This window comes from Schistocerca gregaria, chromosome 1 (genome assembly GCF_023897955.1).
Source record: "Schistocerca gregaria isolate iqSchGreg1 chromosome 1, iqSchGreg1.2, whole genome shotgun sequence".
In the NCBI taxonomy this organism is placed as follows: Eukaryota; Metazoa; Arthropoda; class Insecta; order Orthoptera; family Acrididae; genus Schistocerca; species Schistocerca gregaria.
In genome coordinates, this window is record NC_064920.1 from 909,510,795 (window position 1) to 909,536,466 (window position 25,672).

General features: G+C 40.7%; 1 protein-coding gene across 2 annotated transcripts in view; it reads right to left on the minus strand.

Moving 5' to 3' along the window:
- LOC126274831 (palmitoyltransferase ZDHHC8) overlaps positions 1–25,672 on the minus strand; it is a 269,181-nt gene that overhangs the window by 164,017 nt on the left and 79,492 nt on the right. For both annotated transcript variants that reach the window (XM_049977144.1, XM_049977145.1), the window contains exon 3: positions 2,774–2,931. In XM_049977144.1, coding sequence (XP_049833101.1) covers positions 2,774–2,931 — 158 coding nt within the window. The remainder of the gene's footprint in view (positions 1–2,773; positions 2,932–25,672) is intronic.

The following is a 25,672-nucleotide window of genomic DNA, read 5'->3' on the forward strand; positions in this document are numbered from 1 at the left end:
TTTCTGACAGTGGGGCTGACTAAAAGATGCTGTGCTCCAATTACAAACATATCTGAATTGAAGGCACGCATTGTGCAACGCATTCTGAATGCCCCTGATACACTGATATATTGTTGAACATGCTGTTCCTCAATTTCAACTTGTGGCAGAAAACGGTGGCTAGCATACTGAACACGCCTTGCGCCAGTCTCAGAACAATTAGAAAGCAATGTCACTGTTTCTTTTTTATGCAGGTGTTGGCCTCAGGATGATTTAAAATTGATTTTGCCCATCTGATGTGGTACAACCTTGCTGTCGTGGATGGGCTTACCTAACTAACAGTGCCACAACTGTCGAAGGCCAAACTTGTGCAGTCGTGCACATTGCACAATGTGGTCGATTTAATGTGCTTACTCATACCACAGCCATTGTATTATGATTCATCTGTCATTTTTTAACAAACCTGTTTGCTTTATGATGCTTACAGCACCATCTATTTGGAAAACTTTCATTCCTTTTTTTTGTTTTCTTAACATTTCCGCTTTCTTCAAAAACATTCTGTTCACATTTTACACCATTCTGAACAGTGGTTCTTTCTTACAGCATGTTGTCACAGTTTTGCACTTATGATAGGGGTGAGATTTATATACAGAAGGTAATTCAGCAACAAAGCATGAAGACTGTCGGCTACGAACTGTGAAGTACTACTGAAGCAAATAATGAAATGAAAATTTTGCGGCAAATGTCACACTTATTATAATATTCTGGGCTATTATGTCATTGTCAAATTTGTGTGTCAATGAACATTTCATCCCCATATACAGAGCAAACCTCCCCCTCCACCCCCACTCGTTTGTTCACACCACTGTACATGGGGCAAAACACACTAAGAAATTCATTAAAATACAACTTAGTATCCTGGAATATTTTAATGAGACTCAAATTAACAGTAGTTATACATTTGTATACAGACACTACTTCAAGAATATGAGGTCAAAGCTGCACAACACAACGATGAATAAGAAAAATTTTGAAGGCTGCACTACAATGCAAGACAGATTCAACTGAATTCTTTATATGCACTTTACATACAAAAAAACAGATTGCAAAATTACTAATACCATTTGACACACTGAAGGAGGAGTCTTGGCATATCTGAGAATAACTGGACATACTGACAATAGCACAGTAGTTTGGCTAGCTATTGTGCAGCAAATTTCAAATGTATCATTTTCACCGCACTCTCTTACACACACACACACACACACACACACACACACACACACACACACACACACACACACACACACACAATGAATTCCAGTATAAATATTCTCTACATTAAGCTGCTATCTAACTATCTGATTCTGAAAACTATTTTATAATTTTTTATTGAAATACTGTCAATTATGCTGCACATTTACTCAAACAATTGTTTCAGCTCTATTGAACAAATTCATTGTAAGTGCATCAAGAGTTTATGCTAAGGACAGCATGGTAGCAATACAATGTTTAAATTTGGACCGGACCACATGCACCATCATATTGAACTGGAATAAAATATTTTACATCAGGACCTTGACGTATGCACCATCAACTTACATCAATGAGAAGAGGAATGAAGCTGCTAAGCAGAATTGAAAACAATGACTAAAGGAACATTTACACAGTTTACAAGAACAAGTGACCACACAAAAGTAACCATTTCTTTCAAGTATATTTATCAATAACATCTATTCATATACACGACGGCATCAAGTAAAAAATTTGTGACCAGTGCCAGTATCATTCCACTTTTGCCAAAGGCATATTCCAGTGACAAAATTATGGATACAACTGCCTTTTTGTACTCTATTTTATAATACAATTTTAGTCTTCTTAAATTTTCTAGTGTAGACTCCTTAAAACTGATAATTTTTTTTAATTTCTTGGATAACATTTAACTTTCTGAATGTTTCCATGATTTGAGAACCAACTAAAACAGATTAGATTTATTAGTTGTAACTCTTATGTCATTTTCTACACTCATCTACACTTCTTATGCTGACTGGTTACAAATCTCTACCCAAAGGTAATCATTTTACGAGCAATGAAATACAGACAAATGGCGCATTGGCTTTCCAACCTTGTTCACTGGGAGGCAACATGACAATATTGAAACAGCCTCTAAAAATGAAAGCTTAAGAAAACCTGAGCAAGATATACTACATTTTAGGAAGAATTAAGGCTAAACATTCATTGTAGCATGAAGCTGAAGTTAAAGAACTTGGGAGGAGAGGGCTCAGGTAAAAACTGTGCATTTGTTTTTGGCAGTCCACTACATGTGTCAAGCCTTATCACATTTCGTTATGAGCTTTGCAGTCTTTGATGCATTTACAGAAGATCTGACAAATTTTGAGTAAACAGCAGCTGCACAACTTTATTAATCTGCAGACACTTCACACACATTTTTAAATGTCTAACAACTGGTGCATTACTTTTTACCACATTTCCAGTGATGGTAAGCTACTAGCAACAAGAGAGAAAACAAATATAGGAACTTTATGCAGAACTAGAAGTAACACATTCTGAGACATATCAGAGGGGTTGGGATTACAGGAGAGGAGGATGGGGAGGAAGGGACAGGGATAATAGGTTTCAATTATTCCAAACCCCATCTCCTCCCCCCACCAATATAGTACTTTCATAGCAAATGGTAAAGCTATAATTTTTATGCATGTGGCCAATCAGTATCTGAACATCACTAAAAACCAATTTTGGTATTATGGCATCATTGTAGACTATCTTTACTTACCTCAACACAAACATTGCACACACTACAGTGAGAGCACCGTGGTGGACGATAAAACTGACAGGTGACACACCACTTCATGCGAACAGTAATCCCATTTATTTCAACATTTTTGTATAGAGGTGCTCTGAAGTCATCCTCCCTGTCCTCTTCTGGGGAAGCTACACAGCAACAACAACATTAACAAATAACATGTGACAATGCTTGTTTACAAAAATTATTTTCTAATCACCTGCAGAAAGAAAATAATCATAACAGAACATAAGACAACTTCAACAATAACAACTCAACAAAGTATAAAGTAATATCTTGAGACATGAACACTCAATTTCTATTGTGATACTACAATTAAGTAACCCTCTTACCACAAACAATTTTGATTTGTTGGTTGTTCCTTCTTTATAATGCAGGATGCAAATCGGCAATGTGTTACATATGAATGGACATATGAATGGACATATGAATGGACCTCTATTAAATGCACACAATGACAACATACTATCCAAGCAAGCTGTGAACCTGTGTGTTTACTAACTACTGTACTAAAAAAAGGCCTAAGTGCAATTAAAATATGTAAAATTTTCAATGCTTACCAATCCAGCCACTCAAACAAGATTTTAGAAAAAATTCACAAACTACTTTTGACAGTGAATCATATGACATGAAGAGTACAACAACTTCTGAAGTCTCCAGCTCATTCTGAAGAGGGTAGATAGTTCCCATGAAAAATATTAGATCAATAAATAAGATATGAAACAGTTGCACACTTGGAATGTCAAAGAACATGTGATCCATTAGCAAAATAATCTTCAAGAATCACAATGGTAGTGAATGTCTAAGCAATGACTATGTTAAGCTTTGGCCTCAAAAGATACTAAAAGAAGATCGTCTTACAAGGGGAAGGCCTCAGACACGGCCACCGTTTCGGCTCAAACTTGGCAGGTCGCTTGTGTACAACCAGAAATGAAGGAATCTAAGATATTTTGGGTCAACACCCCCACGTTTTTGAGAAAATCACCCCTAAAGGTTATGACAAGCAATTGACTCAAAATTGGAGGCATCGATAGATAATTGTAAACAGAGCATTTTTCATCATCAGGTATGGGGTCCACAAATGCATACTTTTCCTGAAATCGAGGAAAGAAACTTTTACAACTGCCCCTTCTGTACCCACACGGTAAAAGCTTTCCACTGACAAAGCCGATAGCGCAACGGCCACAGTAACTGGCTCAGATTCGGAAAAACCGCGTTCGAATCTCAAAGAAACCTAGCGAATGTTATTCTTTTTGTTTGTATTTTTCCATATCTCAATTGAGAGGGATAGAAGGGTTAATAAGGTAAGTAAATCAATAAGGAATGATAATAATAAGGTAGGGAAACTAATTTCCCAAACGCAGTAAGTTAGTAAAGTATTAAACTTTTAAGCCTTGTCACATGAAAACAACTCCAAGTAAGAGTGCTGCGAATTCCTCACAAGGGACCACAGATAGCCAACCGTACGACACTTGTTTACAGCGAGGCACGGGACAGAATGCACGCGGGCAAAGTTATGTTGTCCGGTTGCCTCTTCGCATATCATAGTTGTGAACCTGGAAGAGTGAAGGTGTCCAGCACAAGCCTTATAGAAGTCAATCGGAAAGAGTTGTTTTCCGTCATTAGGCTGCCGCGAACCTCGCGGATGTAGTTATTTTTCCATCGTTAATGCGCCGAATTAAATACGTTTTGTGAATGAATACTGTGTTCTTCCGTAAATACTATATGACAAGTACTGTATGTACTTTGCAGTAATTTGCTTGTCTGTTTATGCCGTAGTAACTAGTTATTGTTTGTTGTGTCATATCTTTCAGGTGCATAATCTGAATAATAGAAGATGTACACCCTTCGACTAGTGCTGTAATATATAGTTGGGAGCCTGTCACAGATGGTGGCAAGCGGGAAATTACTGACGCTGTGTTTTGGTTTGTAAGTGTTGAAAGACAAGATGTATTATCAATGCACTACCGGAAGCAGGCACTTCTGTTCCTCAGCATTCCAGATTGATACGAGAGGTATCGACGAGCGATTTTGATTTTTGTTGGTACTGAAGTACTGCACCATGAAGACAAAGCAAAAGGTGATTCAGTGGAAGATATCGCGACTAGTGAATCGCAAAGTGGTCATAACACTTTGGAAATCTCCACGTCACTGGGAATATATGCTTCATCTGTTCCCGATGAGTATTACGAACAGGTTACTAAACGATTGCACTACGGCGCTATACCCATTGAAGTAAAAGTAAAGGCGGTAGCTCTAGCCAGGAATAATCCAAATTGGAAATTACAAACACTGAAAAAGAATGGAGCAACAACAGCCCCGAAAAGGAAGAAGGACTTTAAATTGTGGGAAAGTGACATCGTTAAAGGAGGGATAAGCCACAGCAAATACCAAGTGATAAATAAGTTATTTTTCCATCATTAATGTGCCGAATTAAATATGTTTTGTGAATGAATATGGTGTTCTTCCAATTTGTCGAACCTCGTAACGAGAATGCAACAACGAGAATACTTCAGGAGTGGGCTGCAGGTGCAGCACTTCAATATATGGCCAACAAGGATTTTACATTTGCTGCGTCATTTTCTTTGGCAAGAAATTTCAAATCGGAGTATAAAATTTGTGAATGGCACGTCACCAAATACAGCTCTCATAAGGAGGTACAAAATATAGAAGATATACAGAAAGTGGCGGCTCTTTTCAGCATGCAAACAGCGTCACTTATGACCGGTTTTAATCGTGATTACGTGATCAACACCAATCAAACAGGATGCGAGTATCGGGTGAACATTCGACGCATGTTATCGCATAAGGGAGAAAAACGAACTCTTGTCGCAGTTGGTAGTGAAAACAAACTAAAACATTCGTACACGGCGCAATATGCCATCACAGCCTCTGGAAAAGTGTTGCCTAAGGTTTTCCTGTGTTTACAAGAAACAAATGTTACATTTGGCCCTCGGGTTATAGAAGGGGTAAATCGTTTAACAGACTCGTTGAAAAATGTTTACATTACCTGCTCCAAATCCGGGACACTGACGAATGCGATTTACAGAACATTTCTTGAGAATGTTTTAAAACCATACGTTTCTGATAACAAGTTTTGTCTAATATTGGATTACTGGAGTGGACAAATTAATACTACAATGTACGAGACAATGTTTATAGATGACGAGGGTCAGCCGACGTGCACAGTAAAAGTAATACCGCCAAACTGCACACCATGTGCCAGCCGTGTGATGTTTATTTCTATCGCCAGGTTAAAAACTTTTATTTCCAGGAATCAGAATTGCAGTGTGCTTCTGGAAACCCAGTGGGAATTGCACAACCGCACGGATGCAATAACTATTCACGGTATAATTCATAACGAAGTTTCAGCACCGATTTTTCGGGCAATGATACCGTATGCATGGTATGCATTAAAATTAATTCCCGAAAAAGACATTTTTAAATGTAAACCAAATTTGTTTTCCGCAGACTCTTCGGGAGGAACAGTGTAGCTGTCTAAAGACTGCAATCATTAGATGTTCTTGGTGTCATGAGTATATTTGTTTCAAATGGTTATATGACAAGTACCATCCATCTAGTTGTTCGAAGAAAAGTGAAGACATGTAACGGTGATTGGAAGAGCCATTGTAAAGTGACCTGGAGTAACATTTTAGTTGTTTACTATCCCAAAAGGTTCGAGAAATTTATTTGCCTACCTTATTCTTATCATTCCTTATTGATTTATGTACGTTACTAACCCTCCTATTCCTTTCAATTGACATATGGAAAAATACAAAGGAAAACAAGAACACCCACTAGGTTTCTTCAAGATTCGAAACCGGGTTCTACAATTCCCCGCCAGCTACCTTGGTCGTTGCACTATCGGTGCTGGCGGCGAAATGCGTTTACCATGTGCGTACAGAAGTGGCAGTTGCAAAAGTTCTTTCCTCGAATTCTGGAAAAGAATGTGTTTCAGGACCCCATACCTGATGATGAAAAATGTTCTATTTATAATTATCTATCATGACTTGGCAGAGCAAAACTAAAAGGAGGGTAGTGGAATGTAATCAAATTAAATCGGACACTGCTGAGAAAATTACTAAATGAGTCACTAATAGTTGTAAACTAGTTTCCTTATTTAGGCAGCAAAATAACTGACAATGGCACAAGTAGAGATGATAAAAAATGCAGACTTTGCAACAGCATTGCTAGAAAAATAAACATTGATTATAAATTCAAATGCTGAGAAGTCTTCTCTGAAAATATTTATCTGGAGTGTAGCCTTAGATGGAAATGAAATGTGGCAGTAAATAGTGCAGGCAAGAAGAAAACAAAAGACTTCGAAATTTGCTACAGAAATATAGTGACAATTAGATGGACTGATAGGATAACTAACAATAAAGTACTGAATCAAGTCGAGGAGCAATATTTATGACAAAATTTGACTTTAAGATGGGGTTAGTTTATATGACATATCATGAAGCATCAAGATACCAGCTAGTACGTAATAATCCATGGAATTTAAATCAGTACTGTTGAGGTGTAAAATTTGTTAGACCAAATGAACTTTTGTGGAAGTTTCTTTACCACAAAAAAATTTTAAAACTGAGGTGGCAGGACACTATCCACACTGTACATAATTCTTATCACATTAAGACTGGCAGGAAATTATGTCCTAGTAACAAAGGAAACATCCTCTGGATGCATGCAAGCCTTTTTTTAGCATACTATAAAAAAATCATGAGGAAAGAATCCAGTTCACCCCCCACCCCGGTTGTGTCATTTTTTCTATGAACACAGAGGCAAACTGCAGCAACTAATTCCCTTTGTCCCTTTGCCTTAGCAGTGAGAGCATTTCTTTTACCATCAATGTGTAGGATTGATATCTAAGATACTCCCCAGAAATCTTAAGCATTGTTGGTCTGCTTACACAGATGATCTTCAGCAATGATTGCTTTCGGTTCTCCAGAACCAGCACTTGAGCTTTTGACAACTTCAGTTCTTTCAAGTGACACTTCCTTGCCAGTATGTTCTGAAGCAAAATATTTTGGCACAACAACAAACTGTAGACTTCAGATATTTAAAGAGATGAATTACTTCTGCTATTGAGTGCCCAGTAAAAAGTCCTTTGACAAATCCAGCTCTAGTATCGCACACTGCACTTTGTTTCAATATCTTCTCCATTTTGATATTCAATTGTTTGTTAGAAACAACTGGCAGTGCAGTGCACACAACGTCTTTGAGAAGAATAATCAAGTGAAGATTTAATTTCATCTGGATTTTTGTGATGTACAGTATAATTTAGTAACTAAAGAGAAAAAAGTCTAGTAGGCCAATGCCTGGGTACAGCAACCAGATTAAACTGATGCCTGCACTTAGTTTTATGCAAAAGTTACAACAGTTTTATGAAGAGAGAGAGTGGCCTGTTCAGGAGTAACTAATGTGTGGAGTTACACCAAACTAGTCTTCGAGCTTAAGGCCACAAGAGTAACAAAACAACATACAACCACTGGTTTACAATCTACTGGGCCTTAGTTATAACCAATGCAGAGGTGACAGAAGATGCTAGATTCCTTTAGGGAGGAACTGAAGGAAGAGCACCATGCAGCAATGAGTCCCCTTGACAGTGTCAAGTTTATTAGAGGAGGACTCAACAAATGATATTCCGTCTCAGAGAGAGGAGAGCTCTTATTTGGAATCACAAATACACACCTGGGATCGCCAAAGCAAATGCTGGATGAGCAATAGCTTGTCTACCCAAAAAGTTGGCCACTTCATTCCCTGGGATATCTGCAAAACTTGAGACACAGAGGAAAGCAACTGAGCAAGCAGTACATTTAAGTTCAGAGAGAAGGACATGAACAGTGAGGAAACACAGGTAGCACATTCTAAGGAGGTTAGGCAGAGGGCCTCACAGTGGATCTTTTACTTCATATGAAGTTGTATGCAAAAATAATTTGATAAGTTGGATGGTTAGGAAATAGTGATTGCATAAGTGTGCAAGGGTTGGTGCCATATGACCCATCCTCACTTGGGCAAGGAGACTGTTTATGAGAGTAGTTCAAAGGGCACCAGTGGCCAGTCTTCCTCCACAACAATGGAATGGATCCAACAATTTCAAGGCTGAAGGAGCTGCTGATATGTTGACCTAGCAACTATTCTCCAATTGGGACGAGACCAGGGCCTGGTAAATATGGAGGGCAGTAGTGTGATCCACACCCAAATAGGAGTGGACATGGAAGCAGAGACAAATTAAACTTTAGCACACAGCTTTTGCTGCCTTAGCAAACAAGTACGGGTCAGCCATGTGAGCTTTTTATTGAAGTAGTGTCTTAAAAACTGGGACTGTGCAGAAACATCCAGGTGATGGGTATTCAAGTAGAGTTCTGGGTCAGGAAGGATGATACAACAGAAATGCACGTTTCTGCAGTGGGGAACTGGGAGCCATGGGAAGGGTTCAAGCATAGTCTCAGAACTGGCACCTCAGAACTGGAATTCAGTCAAGGTTACAGATAGGGAAGTATACTAAATGCAAAAGTCATCAACGTACTGCACAGGGATAGCTGGTGGTCCAAAGAACGCAACTGGTCCATTGAAAATGATGTGGAATTATGTAGCACTCTGTCCAGTGCCCTACAGGGCACTGTTCTCTTGGTCCCATGAAGAGCCGAGTGATGTACTAATGCTAACACAAAACAGTCAATGGGATAAAAACTGACAAACAAAAACCAGTAGAGAGCCTAAAGAGCCCCTATCGTGGAGTGCACGTACAATGTGATAACACCAACTGGTGTCACATGCATTATGTAGGTCAAGAAAGACAGCATTGTCCCTCCCGCAAACCACACCAATAGGGGTACAAAAAGCCCTGTGATTCAAGGACCCAGCACAATCGTCGGGCTACCATTCTATCAAGCATTTTGCACAGTACATTTGTGAGGTTAGTAGATGTCAACAGATATTGCGGTTTTCTCTAGCTTCAGAGTTAGGAAAACGATACTACCTCGTAATTGCAAAGGGAAAATAGCTCCTAGCCCAATATAGTTTAAGAAGTTGAATAGATAGAGTATGGTTAAATTCAGATGTCGGACCATCTGATTATGAATCAAATTGAGGCCTGGGTTGTACCACATGACAAGAAGAGCCTGAAGCAATTCCTAGTCAGTGGAAGATTCATTTTACATTTCAGCATGATAGGGGTGAGGGAGGAGGAGGGAGGTGGTGTGATGGGTAGGGAGATGTCTTCACCTTTTCACTTATATGTTAGGAAGGTATCGCGTAAGTAGAGGACACCGATGTTGTCGCTAAGTAGGTCACAAGATATTCATCAAGCAACAACACATCAGTACAAATCCCATCATTAAGGACAATACCCAAAACAGTTATCTCTGGAAGCACAGACTACTGTGGAGCTTGACTCGACCTGGATGACGAGGTATACTTTTTCAAGGAGGAGACATATCACTACCAGCATTCTTTCTTATTACGTTTCAGTAGATAGCGAGCCTCAATGCGAAGCCTCTTAAAAAGTTATGAATGTTTTCTGTGAAGGACATCACCTGACACACTTAACGGCTCCTTGATTATGCTGAATAGTAGTTGCAATATCTTTGGTACACTTTAGCACAGGCCAGCATTGAAGATGGCCTGCAGACAAGAGAATAGCTGTTCCAGTAGTGCAGCTGATTGCATCTGACTCCTCCTGCAGCCTCATCGATGCAATCAAGACAGGGGGCAGTGGTGACACCAAGACCAATTGCCTGTTGGTTCTTCGAGGGGCCCGAAGTGACAATCGGTCTGTCAAGCCACAACAACGAAGTGTCAGTATCACTGAAATGTGATCACTGTTACAATGATAATCATGTAGTGACCATTGGAGCAAAGCCTTGAGATTGGAGGAAGAGATCGTAATGTCGATAGCCAAGAAATGGATGGGAGTACCACCACTGAGGAGGCACAGATCAAGATCAGAAAGAAGTTGGTCAATCAGAAGGCACCTACGAGACGAAGTATTATTTCCCTTCATGGGTGGTGAACATTGAAATCTCAAAGAAGAGAAAGGGGAGGGCAAGTGGGGGAATTGTTGGATAAAGATTGTCATCTCAAGGTACGTAATTGCTCTGCCTGGAGGTAAAGAAATGTTTGCAATGGTTATCACTGGCATCATTAGCACTTGCACTGCTTCCAATGTGGCACAGAGGGAAATCCACTCACTAACACTGACGACAGTGTTGCCAACCAATGTACAGAACCCTCTGTGCATACTTTCTTAGTGCCAGCATGGTTCAAACAGAATACACAGAAACCTCAAAAATTTGACGAATGGTCGTCAGTGAAGGGAGTTTCTTGGAGAACTGCACTGATCACAAGACAACAGAAAATTAGTTGTTGTTATTGTTGTTGTTCCAGCATGAGACATTAATATTCAGGGTAGTTCCACTGGATCATCACACTGAGGATGTTGCTGTTAGAAGTGAAGGGGCCAGGAGGACAGGTCACACCCCAAAATCACTTATCAATGGGGGTGCTAATCGATGAACATTGGTTTGGATTGTGGGGGAAGAGAGGGTGGGACATCTGGCTTCTCCTGGATGACCCGAGTAGCATTCTCTGAGATATCTTCCTCTTCTCTTTCACAACTTCTTGGAAAGGCCTAGCCGCTGTGGATTTAGGAACAGAAGAAGAGCAGGCAGTGCTGGGAGTACACAGTCCAGGTCGCTTGTGTGTGGGTTTCCAGGGAGAATGTTCCTGAGAAAGCCCTATACTCATTAAACTTCAGAGAAGGAAGCTGCTACTCTGGCAGCGTACAAGGAATGGTTCCTGTAGATGGTACCATAGGAACCAGAATAGGGAGAAAACTTATCATCCTCTTGATCAAGTTTATTTGCACTATTGCTAAATGTCAATTCTGAGGGAGTAAACAAACCAGATGTTGTGGACAATCTGGCCAAAGCAGTGGCAAAGGTCAACATTGACATTGGTTACAATCCTACTTCTTCAGAGTTTCTACATATTAAAGGCAATGTGTTAACTTCTGTTCCTAGATTTTGCATTCTTCAAGTCGATTAATATACTTTGGAGATTAGGGAGGATGGCTGTTCCTGCAAATAACATGGACAGGTAGCAGCACACAGTGACTTTTCATGTGTGGCCAGCCACAATCTCCACAAATAAGGTTGTACATACACACCACAAAGACATATGCTCAAAGTCTCGCATTTGAAACACCTTATCGGCAGTGAGAAATACCATTTCAGCGATAACAAATTACTGACATTTTCCGGAAGCGACTACTTGCTGTTTGGTGGGACTAAACACATGACATACAATGTGAATATCTCAAATCTCAAAGGGTTCATGCAGTTCTTTGTCTGCCTCCAGCATTAGATCCCAGTGAATCACTAATCCTCCTATCATGATAAAGATCTTATGGCATGTCATGGCAACAGGTGCATAAACTAATTATTCATAAGAAAGTAAGAATCGGGATTGGGCAAGCTTTGTCTTCTTAATTAAGATACAACCACTAGGTAATTTCTTAAGGAAAGAGTGCTGCCAAATAATTTTTCAATATTCTCCACAAAAAAAAAACTTCGGTTTAATTGCATCCTTTATCTGTTTCGGTGCAAACCATAAATTGAAGGGAGTAACTGCAAGTCATATTATTTTACTTTCCTCCCTTGATGTAGCCATGGGGCAATGTTCCTGGGATCTTAAAAAGTTGCACTGAATTGTGATCTGTCTAAAGAGACTGCCAGGACTTCATGATCACCAACTGATAACTGTGGTCATTTCAGAATCCCAAATTTCTGCCATGATGTCACCCACTCCGCACAAAGGCTCTCTCCACTGGAGCCATCCAAGCGTGACAGAGGTCATCTAGTGTTCTGGCATTCTGGCCAGTGTTACAAGTCCCTGTACCCCCACCTCTCATCCCTCCCCAAAGAGACGTGCATCTTCTCCTCAGATAAGCACTAAGCACCTACTCCTCAACTTCCGCAGGGGGCTGACAGTCAATACTGTGATCTCTGCATGGCCTGGAAGCTGCCGCAATACAGGTACCTGGTACTGACAACCGTGCACACCAACTTGCTACAATATTGTGCATTGGTCTTGCCCACACTTCTGTAAAAATAAAAAATTAGGAAAAAGTGAAGGTCAAACACAGACGTGGGGACCGAACATAAGTCAAACAAAATATGTGGTGTAAAATAAGGGAACAAAATGGGAGAAGCCAGAGTTAACTTCCTAAGCATGAGCTAGGTTGTCAGCTGGGAATCTGTGCTAAAGATCAAGTAAGAGAGAAAGAGATAGTAAAATTGAAGCACAGGAAGGGAATAATATTGCAATAGCTAAAGGTCTTGTGCTCACCAAGCACGTACTTACAAAAGCTGTATGCCCTCTTGGAGACTAAAAATGAAAGTAAGGTAGAAGAAAACAGAACTTAAGCAGACTGGTGGGAAAAACTGAGAATGGACGGTAATAACAACATAGTACTTTTTCTTTAACCATCAATCATCAATCTAAAAGGGACAGAAACTGCTGCCTATTAATATTTTTTTAACTTTTCAGGAAGATTTTCCAAATACATGGAATGAAAAATTCATTATCTTTCCAACTAGTCAAGTGCAAGCAGAGGACACTACTGGGTGTAAAGCACAGAAAAGAATTTTGAAAGAAAGGGAGGGGGACTATCAGATTGAATATCTGTCTACCAAGGAATAGGAAATACTAATGTTACAATTACTTAAATTAGAATGTAGAGCAACATCATGAAGGGATTATCCAATGGGACACAAATATGTACATGTACATGTACAGACAAATTAAAATGTCAGAGAAGTTGAATAATTTATCAAAGCGAAAGAGGTTCACAAATTTAGCAAGTCATTAATGTGTTGGTCCACCTCTGGCTCCTATGCAAGCTGTTATTCAGCTTGGCATTGATTGATAGGAGTTGTTGGATGTCTTCCCGAGTGATATCTTACCAAATTCTGTCCATCTGGCACATAAGATCTTCAAAATCCCGAGCTGGTTGGAGGGGTCTACCCACAATGCTTCAAATGTTCTCAACTGGGGAGAGATTCAGCACTCTTCCTGGCCAAGGTAGGGCATGGCAAGCACAAAGACAAGCAGTAGAAAGTCGCGCTGTGTGCAGGCTAAGATGTAAACCCAGAATGACATGCCATGAAGGGCAACAAAGGGGACATAGAATATTGTCAAGGTACTGTTGTGCTGCAAGGGTACCACACACAAAAACCAAAGGGGTCCTGCTATAAAAAGAAATGGCATCCCAGACCATCATTCCTATACAGCCTTATGACTGTGTGTGACTGTCAGGTTAGTAACCCACTGTTGTCCAGGGCATCTCCAGATACATTTTCAGCCTGGAATCTAATTGGCTGGAAAAGAACTGTCTTCTATGATGAGTCCTGCTATGAATTGATCCCAATGACTAGTGAAGACTTCTCTGGAGATGCCCCGGACAGTACTGGAAGACCAACCTGGTCACTGTCTGCCTTATGGCCTGACAACCAGTAGTGATGGTCTGGGGTGCCCTTTTGTTTCATAGCAAGAACCTTTAGGTCATTAACAGAAGCGCCCCTACAGTACAGGGGTACATCAACAATATTCCATGCCCCATTCTGTTGCCTTTCATAGCACGCCATCCTGGGCTTATATTTCAGCAAGTTAATGCCCACCTGCACAGAGGGCAGAGCCTGAGTTTTTACTGCTTGTTTTTGTGCTTGCCAAACCCTGACTTGGCCAGCAACGTCACCATTTCTCCATCAGTAAACACTTCCGGGCTAAATTGCCGTGGTCGATCTGTAGAACTACTTCTCCCTGAACATTTCATTCTCAACTATGGAGAACATCTTCCGAGGTGAGTCGATGACTGGCTGCTAGGAGCTGGGGCCGCCGCTTATATGGAGATCGTAGAGGGCGCCACAGCACGTCACGTGGCGTTGATGTGTAGCTATCTCTGGCTATCGTCTGTTCTCTCGATTGCAGGCAATCGATTGTCACATGATTGATGCAACGTCGACCGCCATATTTTGTCCAATTTTAATCCTTCTTCTTTACGATTAAAATTGTATTGATGTTTGTGGATTTCAATTGCCTCTCTATACATACGTGTATAATAATGCGACGTCCTCGCTAGCACGCTTGCCTCACCAAATTTTATTTCGTGATCTCCATCCTTAAAAACATGTTCCGCTACTGCCAATTTGTCGATATGTCCCAAGCGACAGTTTCTTTTGTGCTCCGTCAAACGTGCATTGATACTTCTTTTTGAATTTAATATACACCTGGGGTGGCTAGGGGGTGACGAGCATCTTTTGTTGATCTTAGGCATTCACTAATTTTCTTAATAGGTCTGAAAATATTTTCAGTACAATGGTGAATTTTATGAACAGATTGATGGGGTAGCAATGGGAAGCCCCCTAAGCCCCGCAATTTGAATATTTTGAACATCAAGCACTGCAGTCGGCCAAAAAATGCCCCTCGAAGTGGTATCAGTATGTGGATGATACCTTTGTAATATGGAATCATGAGGAAGAGGACTTTAATGATTTCCTGGTGCACTTAAATAGCATCAACCCAAACATCAAATTTACCATGGAAAAAGAGAATAATGGGCAACTTAACGTTTTGGATGTATCAGTTATCAAACGGGCGGATGGGACCTTAGGCCACAAGGTCTACAGGAAAGGTACACATACTGATCGATACCTCCATAAGAACTCAAACCACCACCCTAGGCAAAAGAGGGGGGGGGGGGGGTCATAAAAACACTAGAGGATAGGGCCAATAATATTTGTGAACCAGGATATTTACAAGAAGAACTAAATCATTTACGAATGGTTTTTGTGAAAAATGGTTATACGAAAAACAAGATTAACCGAGCACTTCACCCAAGTAGAAAAATGCCTAAAAATAGGAGGCAGCAACAACCATCAGCTGGAAAAGTATTTCTTCCCTTCATCCATAACATCATGGATCGCATTGCGAAAGTACTAACCAAGTTTCAGGTGGAGACTATTTTCAGACCTACTAAGAAAATTTGTGAATGCCTAAGATCAACAAAAGATGTTCGTCACCCCCTAGCCACCCCAGGCGTATATAAAATTCTGTGTAGTTGTGGCAGGGTTTACATAGGAACTACAAAAAGAAGCATCAATACACGTTTGACGGAGCACAAAAGAAACTGTCGCTTGGGACATATCGACAAATCGGCAGTAGCGGAACATGTTTTTAAGGATGGAGATCATGAAATAAAATTTGGTGAGGGAAGCGTGCTAGCGAGGACATCACATTATTATACACGTATGTATAGAGAGGCAATCTAAATCCACAAACATCAATAGAATTTTAATCGTAAAGAAGAAGGATTAAAACTGGACAAAATATGGTGGTCGACGTTTCATCAATCACGTGACAATCGATTGCCTGCAATCGAGAGAACAGATGATAGCCAGAGATAGCTACACATCAACGCCACGTGACGTGCGGTGACGCCCTCTACGATCTCCACATAAGCGGCGGCCCCAGCTCCTAGCAGCCAGTCGCCGACTCACCTCGGAAGATGTTCTCCGTAGTTGAGAACGAAACATCAGGGAGAAGAAGTTCTACAGAGCGACCACGGCAGTTTAGCCCAGAAGCGTTTACTGATGAAGACGCCTGCCGTGAAAGCCTACATGGGATGAATCACCATATCTCTTCCCAACTACGAAAATTTGGAGCATTATGGGCAGAGCCCTCCAACCAACTCCGGATTCTGACAATGTAACACACCAGTTGGATAAAATTTGGCATAATATCCCTCAGGTGGGCATCCAAAATCTCCATCAATCAATGCCAAGCCAAATAATTGCGTGCACTAGGACCACCGGTAGACCAAAACATTGTGGGCTTTTGAAAACACACACACACACACACACACACACACACACACACACACACACACACACACACACGACCAGAGGTGTAATTTGCACTCAATTGCAAATGCTTGTTTTTCCTGTGTCTCAAAGTTTAAGACATATCCCCTGAACAAGGTATCATACAATGATATATCTTTGCAAGTTCATTTAGTAGCAAGTGTAGATACTGCATGTAAAATGTGTTGCAAATAGAGTTATTAGTAAAGGAATAATAAAACATCATGCCCAATGCAGCAGCATTACTGCATGAACACTAAAAATGTAAGTGGTAAACTTCTTTTCCTTTCATCATTTTATTTGGGGGGGTGGGGTTCATTTGAAATAGCATGTAAACTTTGTGAATAAAAGCACATTGAGATATGAAACAAATATTGGATGAATATGGTCTGGGCATTTGTGAATAGACAGTTATGCTGCCTCAAGCCATATACACATTTTCTAACTCTCAATACTTGCCTTATTGTGTCAAACCTTTAATGTAAGATTATATCCATTAATGATTAGATGATGACAGCATTTTACATTTTAGAACTCTATCAATAATTATATTAAATACTGAAATTAAATTTCTGTTGCCCTGGAAGCAGTTAGACAGGTAATCTGCAACTGGTACAGGATCCCATGAACTGGGTTAACCATTTAGTAATATAGATATGCATCAAATTCCTACAGAGGAGGATGAGGGTCAAGAGGGTGCTGTTTAATAGGGTTGTGAAGATCATCCGAGAGCATTATTAGAGGGCTGGTGCAGACCAAATATTATTACCTCACTTGTCATGTATATGATGTAATCCTTTTCATGGGGGCTACAGCATCTGTAAAGATGGGCCTCTTGTATGCAAGGACTCTAGGGTCTTCTCTGTGTTAAATACTTCTACATGGGTCCTGAATTGTTAATGTTTAACTGCAGCAAAAAAAAGAGTCATTTTAACACTGAAGCTTTTATGTGCCTTATCTTCGACCCAGCAACTAAGTGGATTTCAGATTAGGGTTTGTTAGCTCCCTTAGTAAAACACGAAAGTTTGAAAGACTGTTATAACACTATGAACCTGACAACCAATTGATGATTCAGCATAATTTTTCAGAATTCCATTTTTCTCTCTTGTGTTTTAAATTGGTAACTTTACTACTTAAAGACATTTGCTGGCTTTTACATATCTCTGTGAAAGACATGGCAGACCTTGAATTGCTGCTATCAACTCTTGGTACACAGAATAAACTTTACTACAAATACCTGCCTGAATGGCATTTACAAATTGCCATCAGCTCACAGTAACAATGTTTATATAGAGGAGTTTCATGGCTTACAGCAGAAAGTTACATGCCATTTGTTTGTCATCCTGTACGCAGTATTGAGGTGTCCAGCAAGTCACTGCTCATTTTTGCGAAAGTGATAATTTTACTCTGTAAATGGTTCAAATGGCTCTTAGCACTATGGGACTTAACATCTGAGGTCATCCGTCCCCTAGAACTTTGAACTACTTAAACCTATCTAACCTAAGGACAACACGCACATCAATGCCCGAGACACGATTTGAACCTGCGACCATAGCGATCACACAGTTCCAGACTGAAGTGCTTGGACCCGCTCGGCCACACCTTACTCTGTAAATCACAATTCCAACAGCGTAGACTTATGCCACCTACAACACCATGGTCATGTTTTCTTATACATTATTGTTGAGGTCTTTTTGCTGCTTCAGTCTCCAAGTGCTTTGATATTACATTATTTCATGAGAATGCATAAATATGCAAAGCAGGAAATGTGCAGCAATAGTGCTTTTTGTGTGTGGAGACTAGAGTAATTGACAACTGTCTGGAAACAGATAGAAAGTGTGTTTACCACCATTGGCTGGAGCACAGTATCCAGAAACAATTGTGCTAGGATTTTTTGCCAAGTGCAAGGCCTAAACTTAAAGATCAGGCAATTCTGATATGATCTCAAATGCTGACTACTTCGCCTCTACTATCAGTTGGAGAACTGTGGGCAATTTCAAAGTTAATGTTCCTGCTCTTTGACAACAACACTGGTGACACTTCTTTAAAGTCTATATTGTAGCTGATAAAATTAGATGTTACCACTTTTAAGAGAAAATGAAAAATTCAGCACCACACAGCTCTGAAACTGGTCCACAAGAAACAGTGATTAACAATACCAAGAGAGAACTTTTTGGGAAAGATTAAAGGATGAGTCATATTGGGACTCACATGGAAATGTGACATTGTATGCATTTATCAATAAATTTGTGTCAATTGCTTGAAAATACAACTTAAAAAATAAAATATAATTTGAAGTTGAGATGATATGAAAAACTCATGGCAGAAATTAATACTGCTGATACCAGAATTTGATATGTAAGGAATACAGTGCAACAAGATCAAGGACAACCAGCAAGTACACAAGGTTATATAACAAACTAAATGACTAAACAGCAACATCATTCACAAACTTCAAGTATTCTCATTAAAGATTTCCTAAATGCAGTCAAAAAATTGGGTCAAATACTTCTTTTAAAGAAAGGAGGAGATACTGAGAATTTCACACAAAAAGAAAATTAAGCCACTGGTAGCCCAGACATCCATTTCTAAAATTAATAGAAATAAAGAATTTCTGAAAAAAAAGCCAACGTATTTTTATTTTATCTGACAACTGTATGACTGGGAATCCTGGGGTTGTCTTTCCATTGCACTAAGGTCCTCCTCTAAAGGACTGTATTCAAGTTCTGAGTAGCAATGCATGTTTAGGCCAACAAACCAAAGAGAACTTTGTCCCTCAGGATGGCATATTAAATGCCTTTTTTACGTAACAGAGTTGTGCCCACAGTCACAACTGCTGTCCAGTGTTTTTTATTTTTGTGGATGATTTTTCAATCTTTTGCTGATATTCTGGTATCAAAAGACAAACAACTACAATTAAAATTAAAAAGGCTTTGATTATTAGCAAAAACCACAGGTTTCATATTTTTCTTTGGAGAACGTAGTGAGTGTCAATTTTAAACGTGTATGTCCCGCTTAAAAGCCACCTGAACTGCTACTGGAGATCCTCATTCTTATTTTAAAGAAATCAATGAAGTACGTGAGCATCATCTTCGCTAAAAAATAAAATTAAAAAATAAAAAGCAAACTTCACTGCCACAAATCAGTCGTCATAAGATAAGAGCTCAAGCTGTTGCCAATATCTTTAAATTATTACAGGCACATACCATGGGATGGAAAGGGGCAGACGGATTCTCCTTATTGTTAGTTTACAAAGCCTCTGTTCAATCTCAACTGGCTTATATCTGTACTGTAAATACTTCTGCAGAATCATCCAGTCTAATGAACTTTGACTTTATTCACCTTGACAGATTTAGATTGATGACAGAAGACCTCAGCTCAAGCCCTATACTCAACATTGTTGCTGAGGAACCACCTGTAACCACTCAACCTACCGTAAGCTCCTACAGCTTTCAAGCTTCTTATCCAACCACAATTGGAACAAGGATATGTAACAACAGCAACACGACCACTGGAGATTACATCGAAAGAGCAAATTTAGAACTCAGTGTGTCAGACCCGCATATTTTAACACAAGGTTTGTAACAATGGAGCAAATGTCCTTCCCTGGTTAGTAGTGAGACCCCAGATCACATAAAAACAAAATCGTTGCCCAACTGCTCTGGCAGGCAACCATCATCAGGAACCAACCACCACACAGCAATCTTGTCACATCCTCACTTGTGGCACCAACGACCAGATGGCACTTCATTCAGTGAAATATGAGGAAAATTTGTCCAAGCACAGCAGCCCCTAGTTGCTCGTGGCAGGAAGTGTATGTCAAGTACAACTGTTTCTGAGATAGTGTCAACAGGTAATTGAGTCATCGTGCCAAAGGCCTACGATCACATCAATTGAGGAAAGAACAGACTGGCTAGTCCTGAACTAAAAACATTCAGATTTCCCATCAAAAATGATGAAAGGTTACAGAAAAACCATAGGAAATCATTTTTAAATGAAATCACTGCCAACACTTGACAGTGAAATAAATAAACAAACTTACCATCGCAATTTTTGCTGTGGAGCCATTTTCAAATGAAAGGTAAAAACTCAAACCAATAAAACATATGGGTAATAAAATGCAAAGTGCAGTGCAATAACATTTAATAAACTCAATTTAAGGAACATTACTTCAGATTTCACCTTGCACTTAAAGACAGACTACAGCTGAAAACATGGTAGAGAAATAAGTAAATAACAAAAACTTTTAGTCAAATGATGGCAATGATTTCATTTAAGAGTATATAAAATATATTACGACTGAGGCCCCCCCCCCCCCCCCCCCCCCCCAACCAACAAAAAATCATCATACGATATCACTTCCATATTCTAATGCCTGCTGCAGACTAACATAAATGGAAGCAAACACGAGAGAGCAAGCATTCAGACAGTTCTCCAGTGTTCACTATCTCTTGTTTGTATCTGTGAACAACTTTTCACACTGGAAGAAAGGGAGAGGGACACAAGGGTCTGAGCATAGTGTGACAACTCTCTGAACACTGTATTTTTATTTATTTATTTATTTATTTATATTTATTATAGTTTTTAGTAATAATAACGTCACCCAAGTCCACTTGTTAACATTAAGTTACAGCAATGACGTAAATATTCGTTATGGATACAAAATTATTTTCCGTGGTGTTTTTTTGACAAAGCAAGGAAAATGAAATAGGAAATGAAGTATGTAGGTGTCTGAATTTGTACATAAGTGTGAAACTTGCAACTCTAACCATCTTTATCATTATTCCAAAACTTTGCACACATGTTGGTTAACATCTTTTTCTGGGTCCTCATTACTGCAGCCCAGATTTCACGTTACATTAAAAATATATATATATATATATATATATATATGTACATAAATAAGTAACCCAAATTGGTGACATGTGTAAAGCATCAATTATATGTAAAAGCCAAAATTTAATTTTTTTTTTTTTTTGTTAGAAAATGCAAGATCAGAGGTAGGCAGGTCAAATATCTATGTTAACTCTTACTCCGTTCACTTCTGCTACAAAGTACTGAAGTAACAGTGTCTCCTGTCCAAGCATTTAAGTCATGCTGGAATGGAATGCAAAACTTTATAATAATATACTTTTCAAAACGTTATGTTACTGTGTACAGTCTTCTGTCCAACAATATGTTTATAAAAACAGAGAAAGATTGCCCAACGTCGCAAGAAGTCAATAGTTCATATTTATACAGAGGGATTGTTTGGTTTGTTTTTCTTTAGGATGTGAAAACAACTAGGATCATATGCACCCATGTCAGAACCATAGAACACGAAGACATAAAAGGAGCTAAAAATGACTACCCATTAAGCTCAATCAAAGGAAGGAAAGACCACTAAACACAGGGATGTGGAGAAAGGTCTATAAAATATGCCATAGAGAAACGGAGGTCGTGAACCAAAGATTAAATGTTCTTCACCATATTGCTATGATGGATAAAAAGTAAAACGCAGTTAACAGCTGAGCATCATTTGCTAAAATGGCCAATAACTCGGACACCAAACATAAATGAGACCATAAGCGGTTTTTTTTTAAAAAAAAAAAGAGGAGGCATTCCATCAGGAAACAGCAAACCATCAAAGGTTGAAGGCAACGAGCACAAAGTGGCAGGGGAGCACTACTTAATAAATGATGATGGCTAAAAAGACAGTGCCCAATACACAACTTAGCTAAACGGATGTCTTCATGGCAAGAGGGCTGAGAGGAGGTCGTCCAAGCCACTGGGAGAGGCTTAATTCCCTGTAGCTTGTTCCCACCAGAAAATTCTTACAAAGACGCAGATAAAATAATTAAAAGAGATGTCTTTGGACAAGTCCGTCAAAGAAATAAAATGAAGAACACGAGCAGCTGCTGGAGCGTCATCAGCTAAAATTTCCTGTAAGGTTGATGGCAAAGACAGAACAACACAAGATTGATTAAAAAGGGGATACGACAATAAAACATGGCGTACTGTCAATGCATGACCACAAGGGCACTGCGGGATCACCGGATAGCAGGTAGCCGTGGCTAAACCGGCAATGCCCAATCTGCAACCTGGCCAAAATGACCTCCTCTCACCGAGAGGGTTGGGAGGAGGTTATCCAAGCTGTTGGGAACGGTTTTATGGTCCGGAGTTTATTTTCTTGAAGTGATGACCAAGTATCCCACCATAATGACACAAACCTCTTACAAACAACCCCACTAATGTCAGACGATGGGACACAAAGGGAGGCTGGCTGAGGCAGGAGGACTGCAGCCTTGGCCGCAGCATCAGCAGCCTCATTCCCAGGCACTCCTACATAGCCTGGAACCCACAAAGCTAACAGGAGAGTCATCATCAGCAAAAGAATGGAGGGATTGCTGGATCAGTTGCACAAGGGATGGAGCAGAGATGAAGCTCCAAGGCTCTGAAGAGCACCGAGTGAATCAGAGCAGAGTAAATACGGAGAATGGCGGAGGCAGCAGACATGCTGAACAGCCTGATTGAGAGCAAAAAGCTCGGATGTAAAGCTGGAACACTGGTCCAGGAGCCGGTATTTAAAGGTGATGTCCCTGACGACAAAGGCACAGCCAACACCATTGTCAGTTTAGGAGCCATCAGCGTAAATAAAGGTCTTACTGGCGAGTCGCGCACGATGTTCGACAAACCGTGATGAATGTGAACCAGAGCCTGCAGCCAAGGTGGTGTTGGGCTCTCACCCTCTCTGAAGGTGGTAGGGAGGGCAAAATCCAATTGTCGAAGAAGGCGACATTAGCGGACTCCAGGGGGCAGCAGGGCAGACACATACAACCCATACTGATGGTTTTGAGAATCGTTGAAGAAGGACTGATAAGAGGGGTGGTCGGGCATTGATAACAGCCGGCAGGCATACCCACAAAGCAGTATGTTGCGCTGGTAGGTCAATGGTAATTCAGCAGCTTCAGCATAAAGACTCTCGACAGGACTAGTATAAAATGCTCCGGTCGCAAGACGTAACCCCCAATGAGGGATGGAGTTAAGACGGCATAAGAGGGATGGCCAAGCAGACAAGTAGACGAGGCTCCCATAATCTAGCTTTGATCGGACTATGGAACAATATAAGCAAAGCAGGACAGTGTGATCCACTCCCCAAGATGTACCACTGAGAACACGGAGGACATTAAGGGAACGTGTACAACGGGAAGCCAAATAAGAGACATGCGGAGACCAACAAAGTTTCCTGGCCAGTGTGAGCCCTAAAACCGTCCTTGTCTCCACGAATGAGAGAACAACGGGACCGAGATGTAAGGATGGTGGAATGAATGCTGTATATCGCCAAAAGTTTATGCAAACCGTCTTCTCTTCAGAGAACCGGAAGCCATTAGCCACACTTCATGGGTATAGGCTGTCACGACAATGCTGAAGGCAGCACTCCAGGAGGCATGTTCTCTGGGCACTGCAGTAGATCGCGAAGTCATTGACGAAAAGAGCCAGAGACGTTAGGTGGAATGCAATCCATAATTGGATTGATCGCTATGGCAAAAAAGACTACACTCAAAACAGAGCCCTGAGGCATACCATTCTCCTGGAGGAAGATGTTGGACAATACAGAACCCACACGTACCCTAAACATTCGATCTGTTAAAAATGAATCAATAAATAGTGGCAGGCGACCACGTAGGCCCCACCTGTGCATAGTGCAGAGGATACCTCCTCTCCAACAGGTATCATAAGCCTTCTCCAAATCAAGAACACAGCTACCACTTGGCACTTTCACAAAAAGTTGTTCATGATGAATGTCGACAAGGTCACAAGGTGGTCAACAGCGGAGCAGCATCGACTAAAGCCACATTGAACATTGGTAAGTAGCCATAGAGATTCAAGAATCCAAACCAACCGAGCGTTAACCATGCGCTCCATCACCTTACAGACACAGCTTTTAAGAGAAATGGGGTGATAACTAGAAGGAAGGCATTTATCCTTCCCGGGTTTGGGTATGGGAACAATGGTGGCCTCGCACTAACACATGGGGACCTGACCTTCGGTCCAGATGCAATTATAGGTACGAAGAAGAAAGCATTTGCCTGCCGGAGAAAGGTGTGTTGGCATCTGAACATGAATGGCATCTGGCCCCAGAGCAGAGGACCGGGACAGTGCAAGTGCACATTCGAGTTCCCGCATGGTAAAGGGGGCATTATAATCTTCCAGATTCAGCGAATGAAAGGAAGGTCACCGAGCCTCTTCTGCCTCTTTTCTGGGAAGAAAGGCAGGGTGGTAATAGGCGGAGTTTGTAACCTCTGCGAAAAAGCAGCCGAAGGCATTTGAGACATCCAGAGGGTCCACAAGAACCTCATTACCGTAAGTCAGGCCAGGTATCGAGAAGTGGGCCTTAATGCCAGACAGCCGGCGCAGGCCACCCCAGACGATAGATGAGGGAGTGAAACTGTTAAAGGAGCTTGTGAAATGGGCCCCAACAAGCTTTTTTGCAGTCTTTGACGACTCGACAACATTAAGCTCTGAGGCATTTGTAATTAATACAATTCGCCAGAGTAGGATGGCGGCAAAAGGTGTGTAAAGCACAATGTCGAGCACGGATAGCGTCTCTGCAAGCCTCATTCCACCAGGGGACTGAAACGTGACGTGAAGAAGAGGTAGTACGAGGAATGGAACGTTCGGCCGCATTGATGATAACAGCCGTTAAGTATTCAACCTGACTGTCACAGCTGAGAAAATCTTGGTCCGGAAAGGTCGCCAGGGAGGAGTAAAGTCCCCAGTCAGCTTTTGCTATGTTCCAGTTCGAAGGACATGGGGATGAGGTGAGGTGCAGAGATGAACAACACAGGGGAAATAGTCGCTCGAATAGGTGTCAGAAAGGACATACCACTCGAACCGATGGGCAAGAGTAGTAGAACAGATAGAGAGGTCCAAGTGGGAGTAGGTAAGAGCAGAGTCCGAGAGG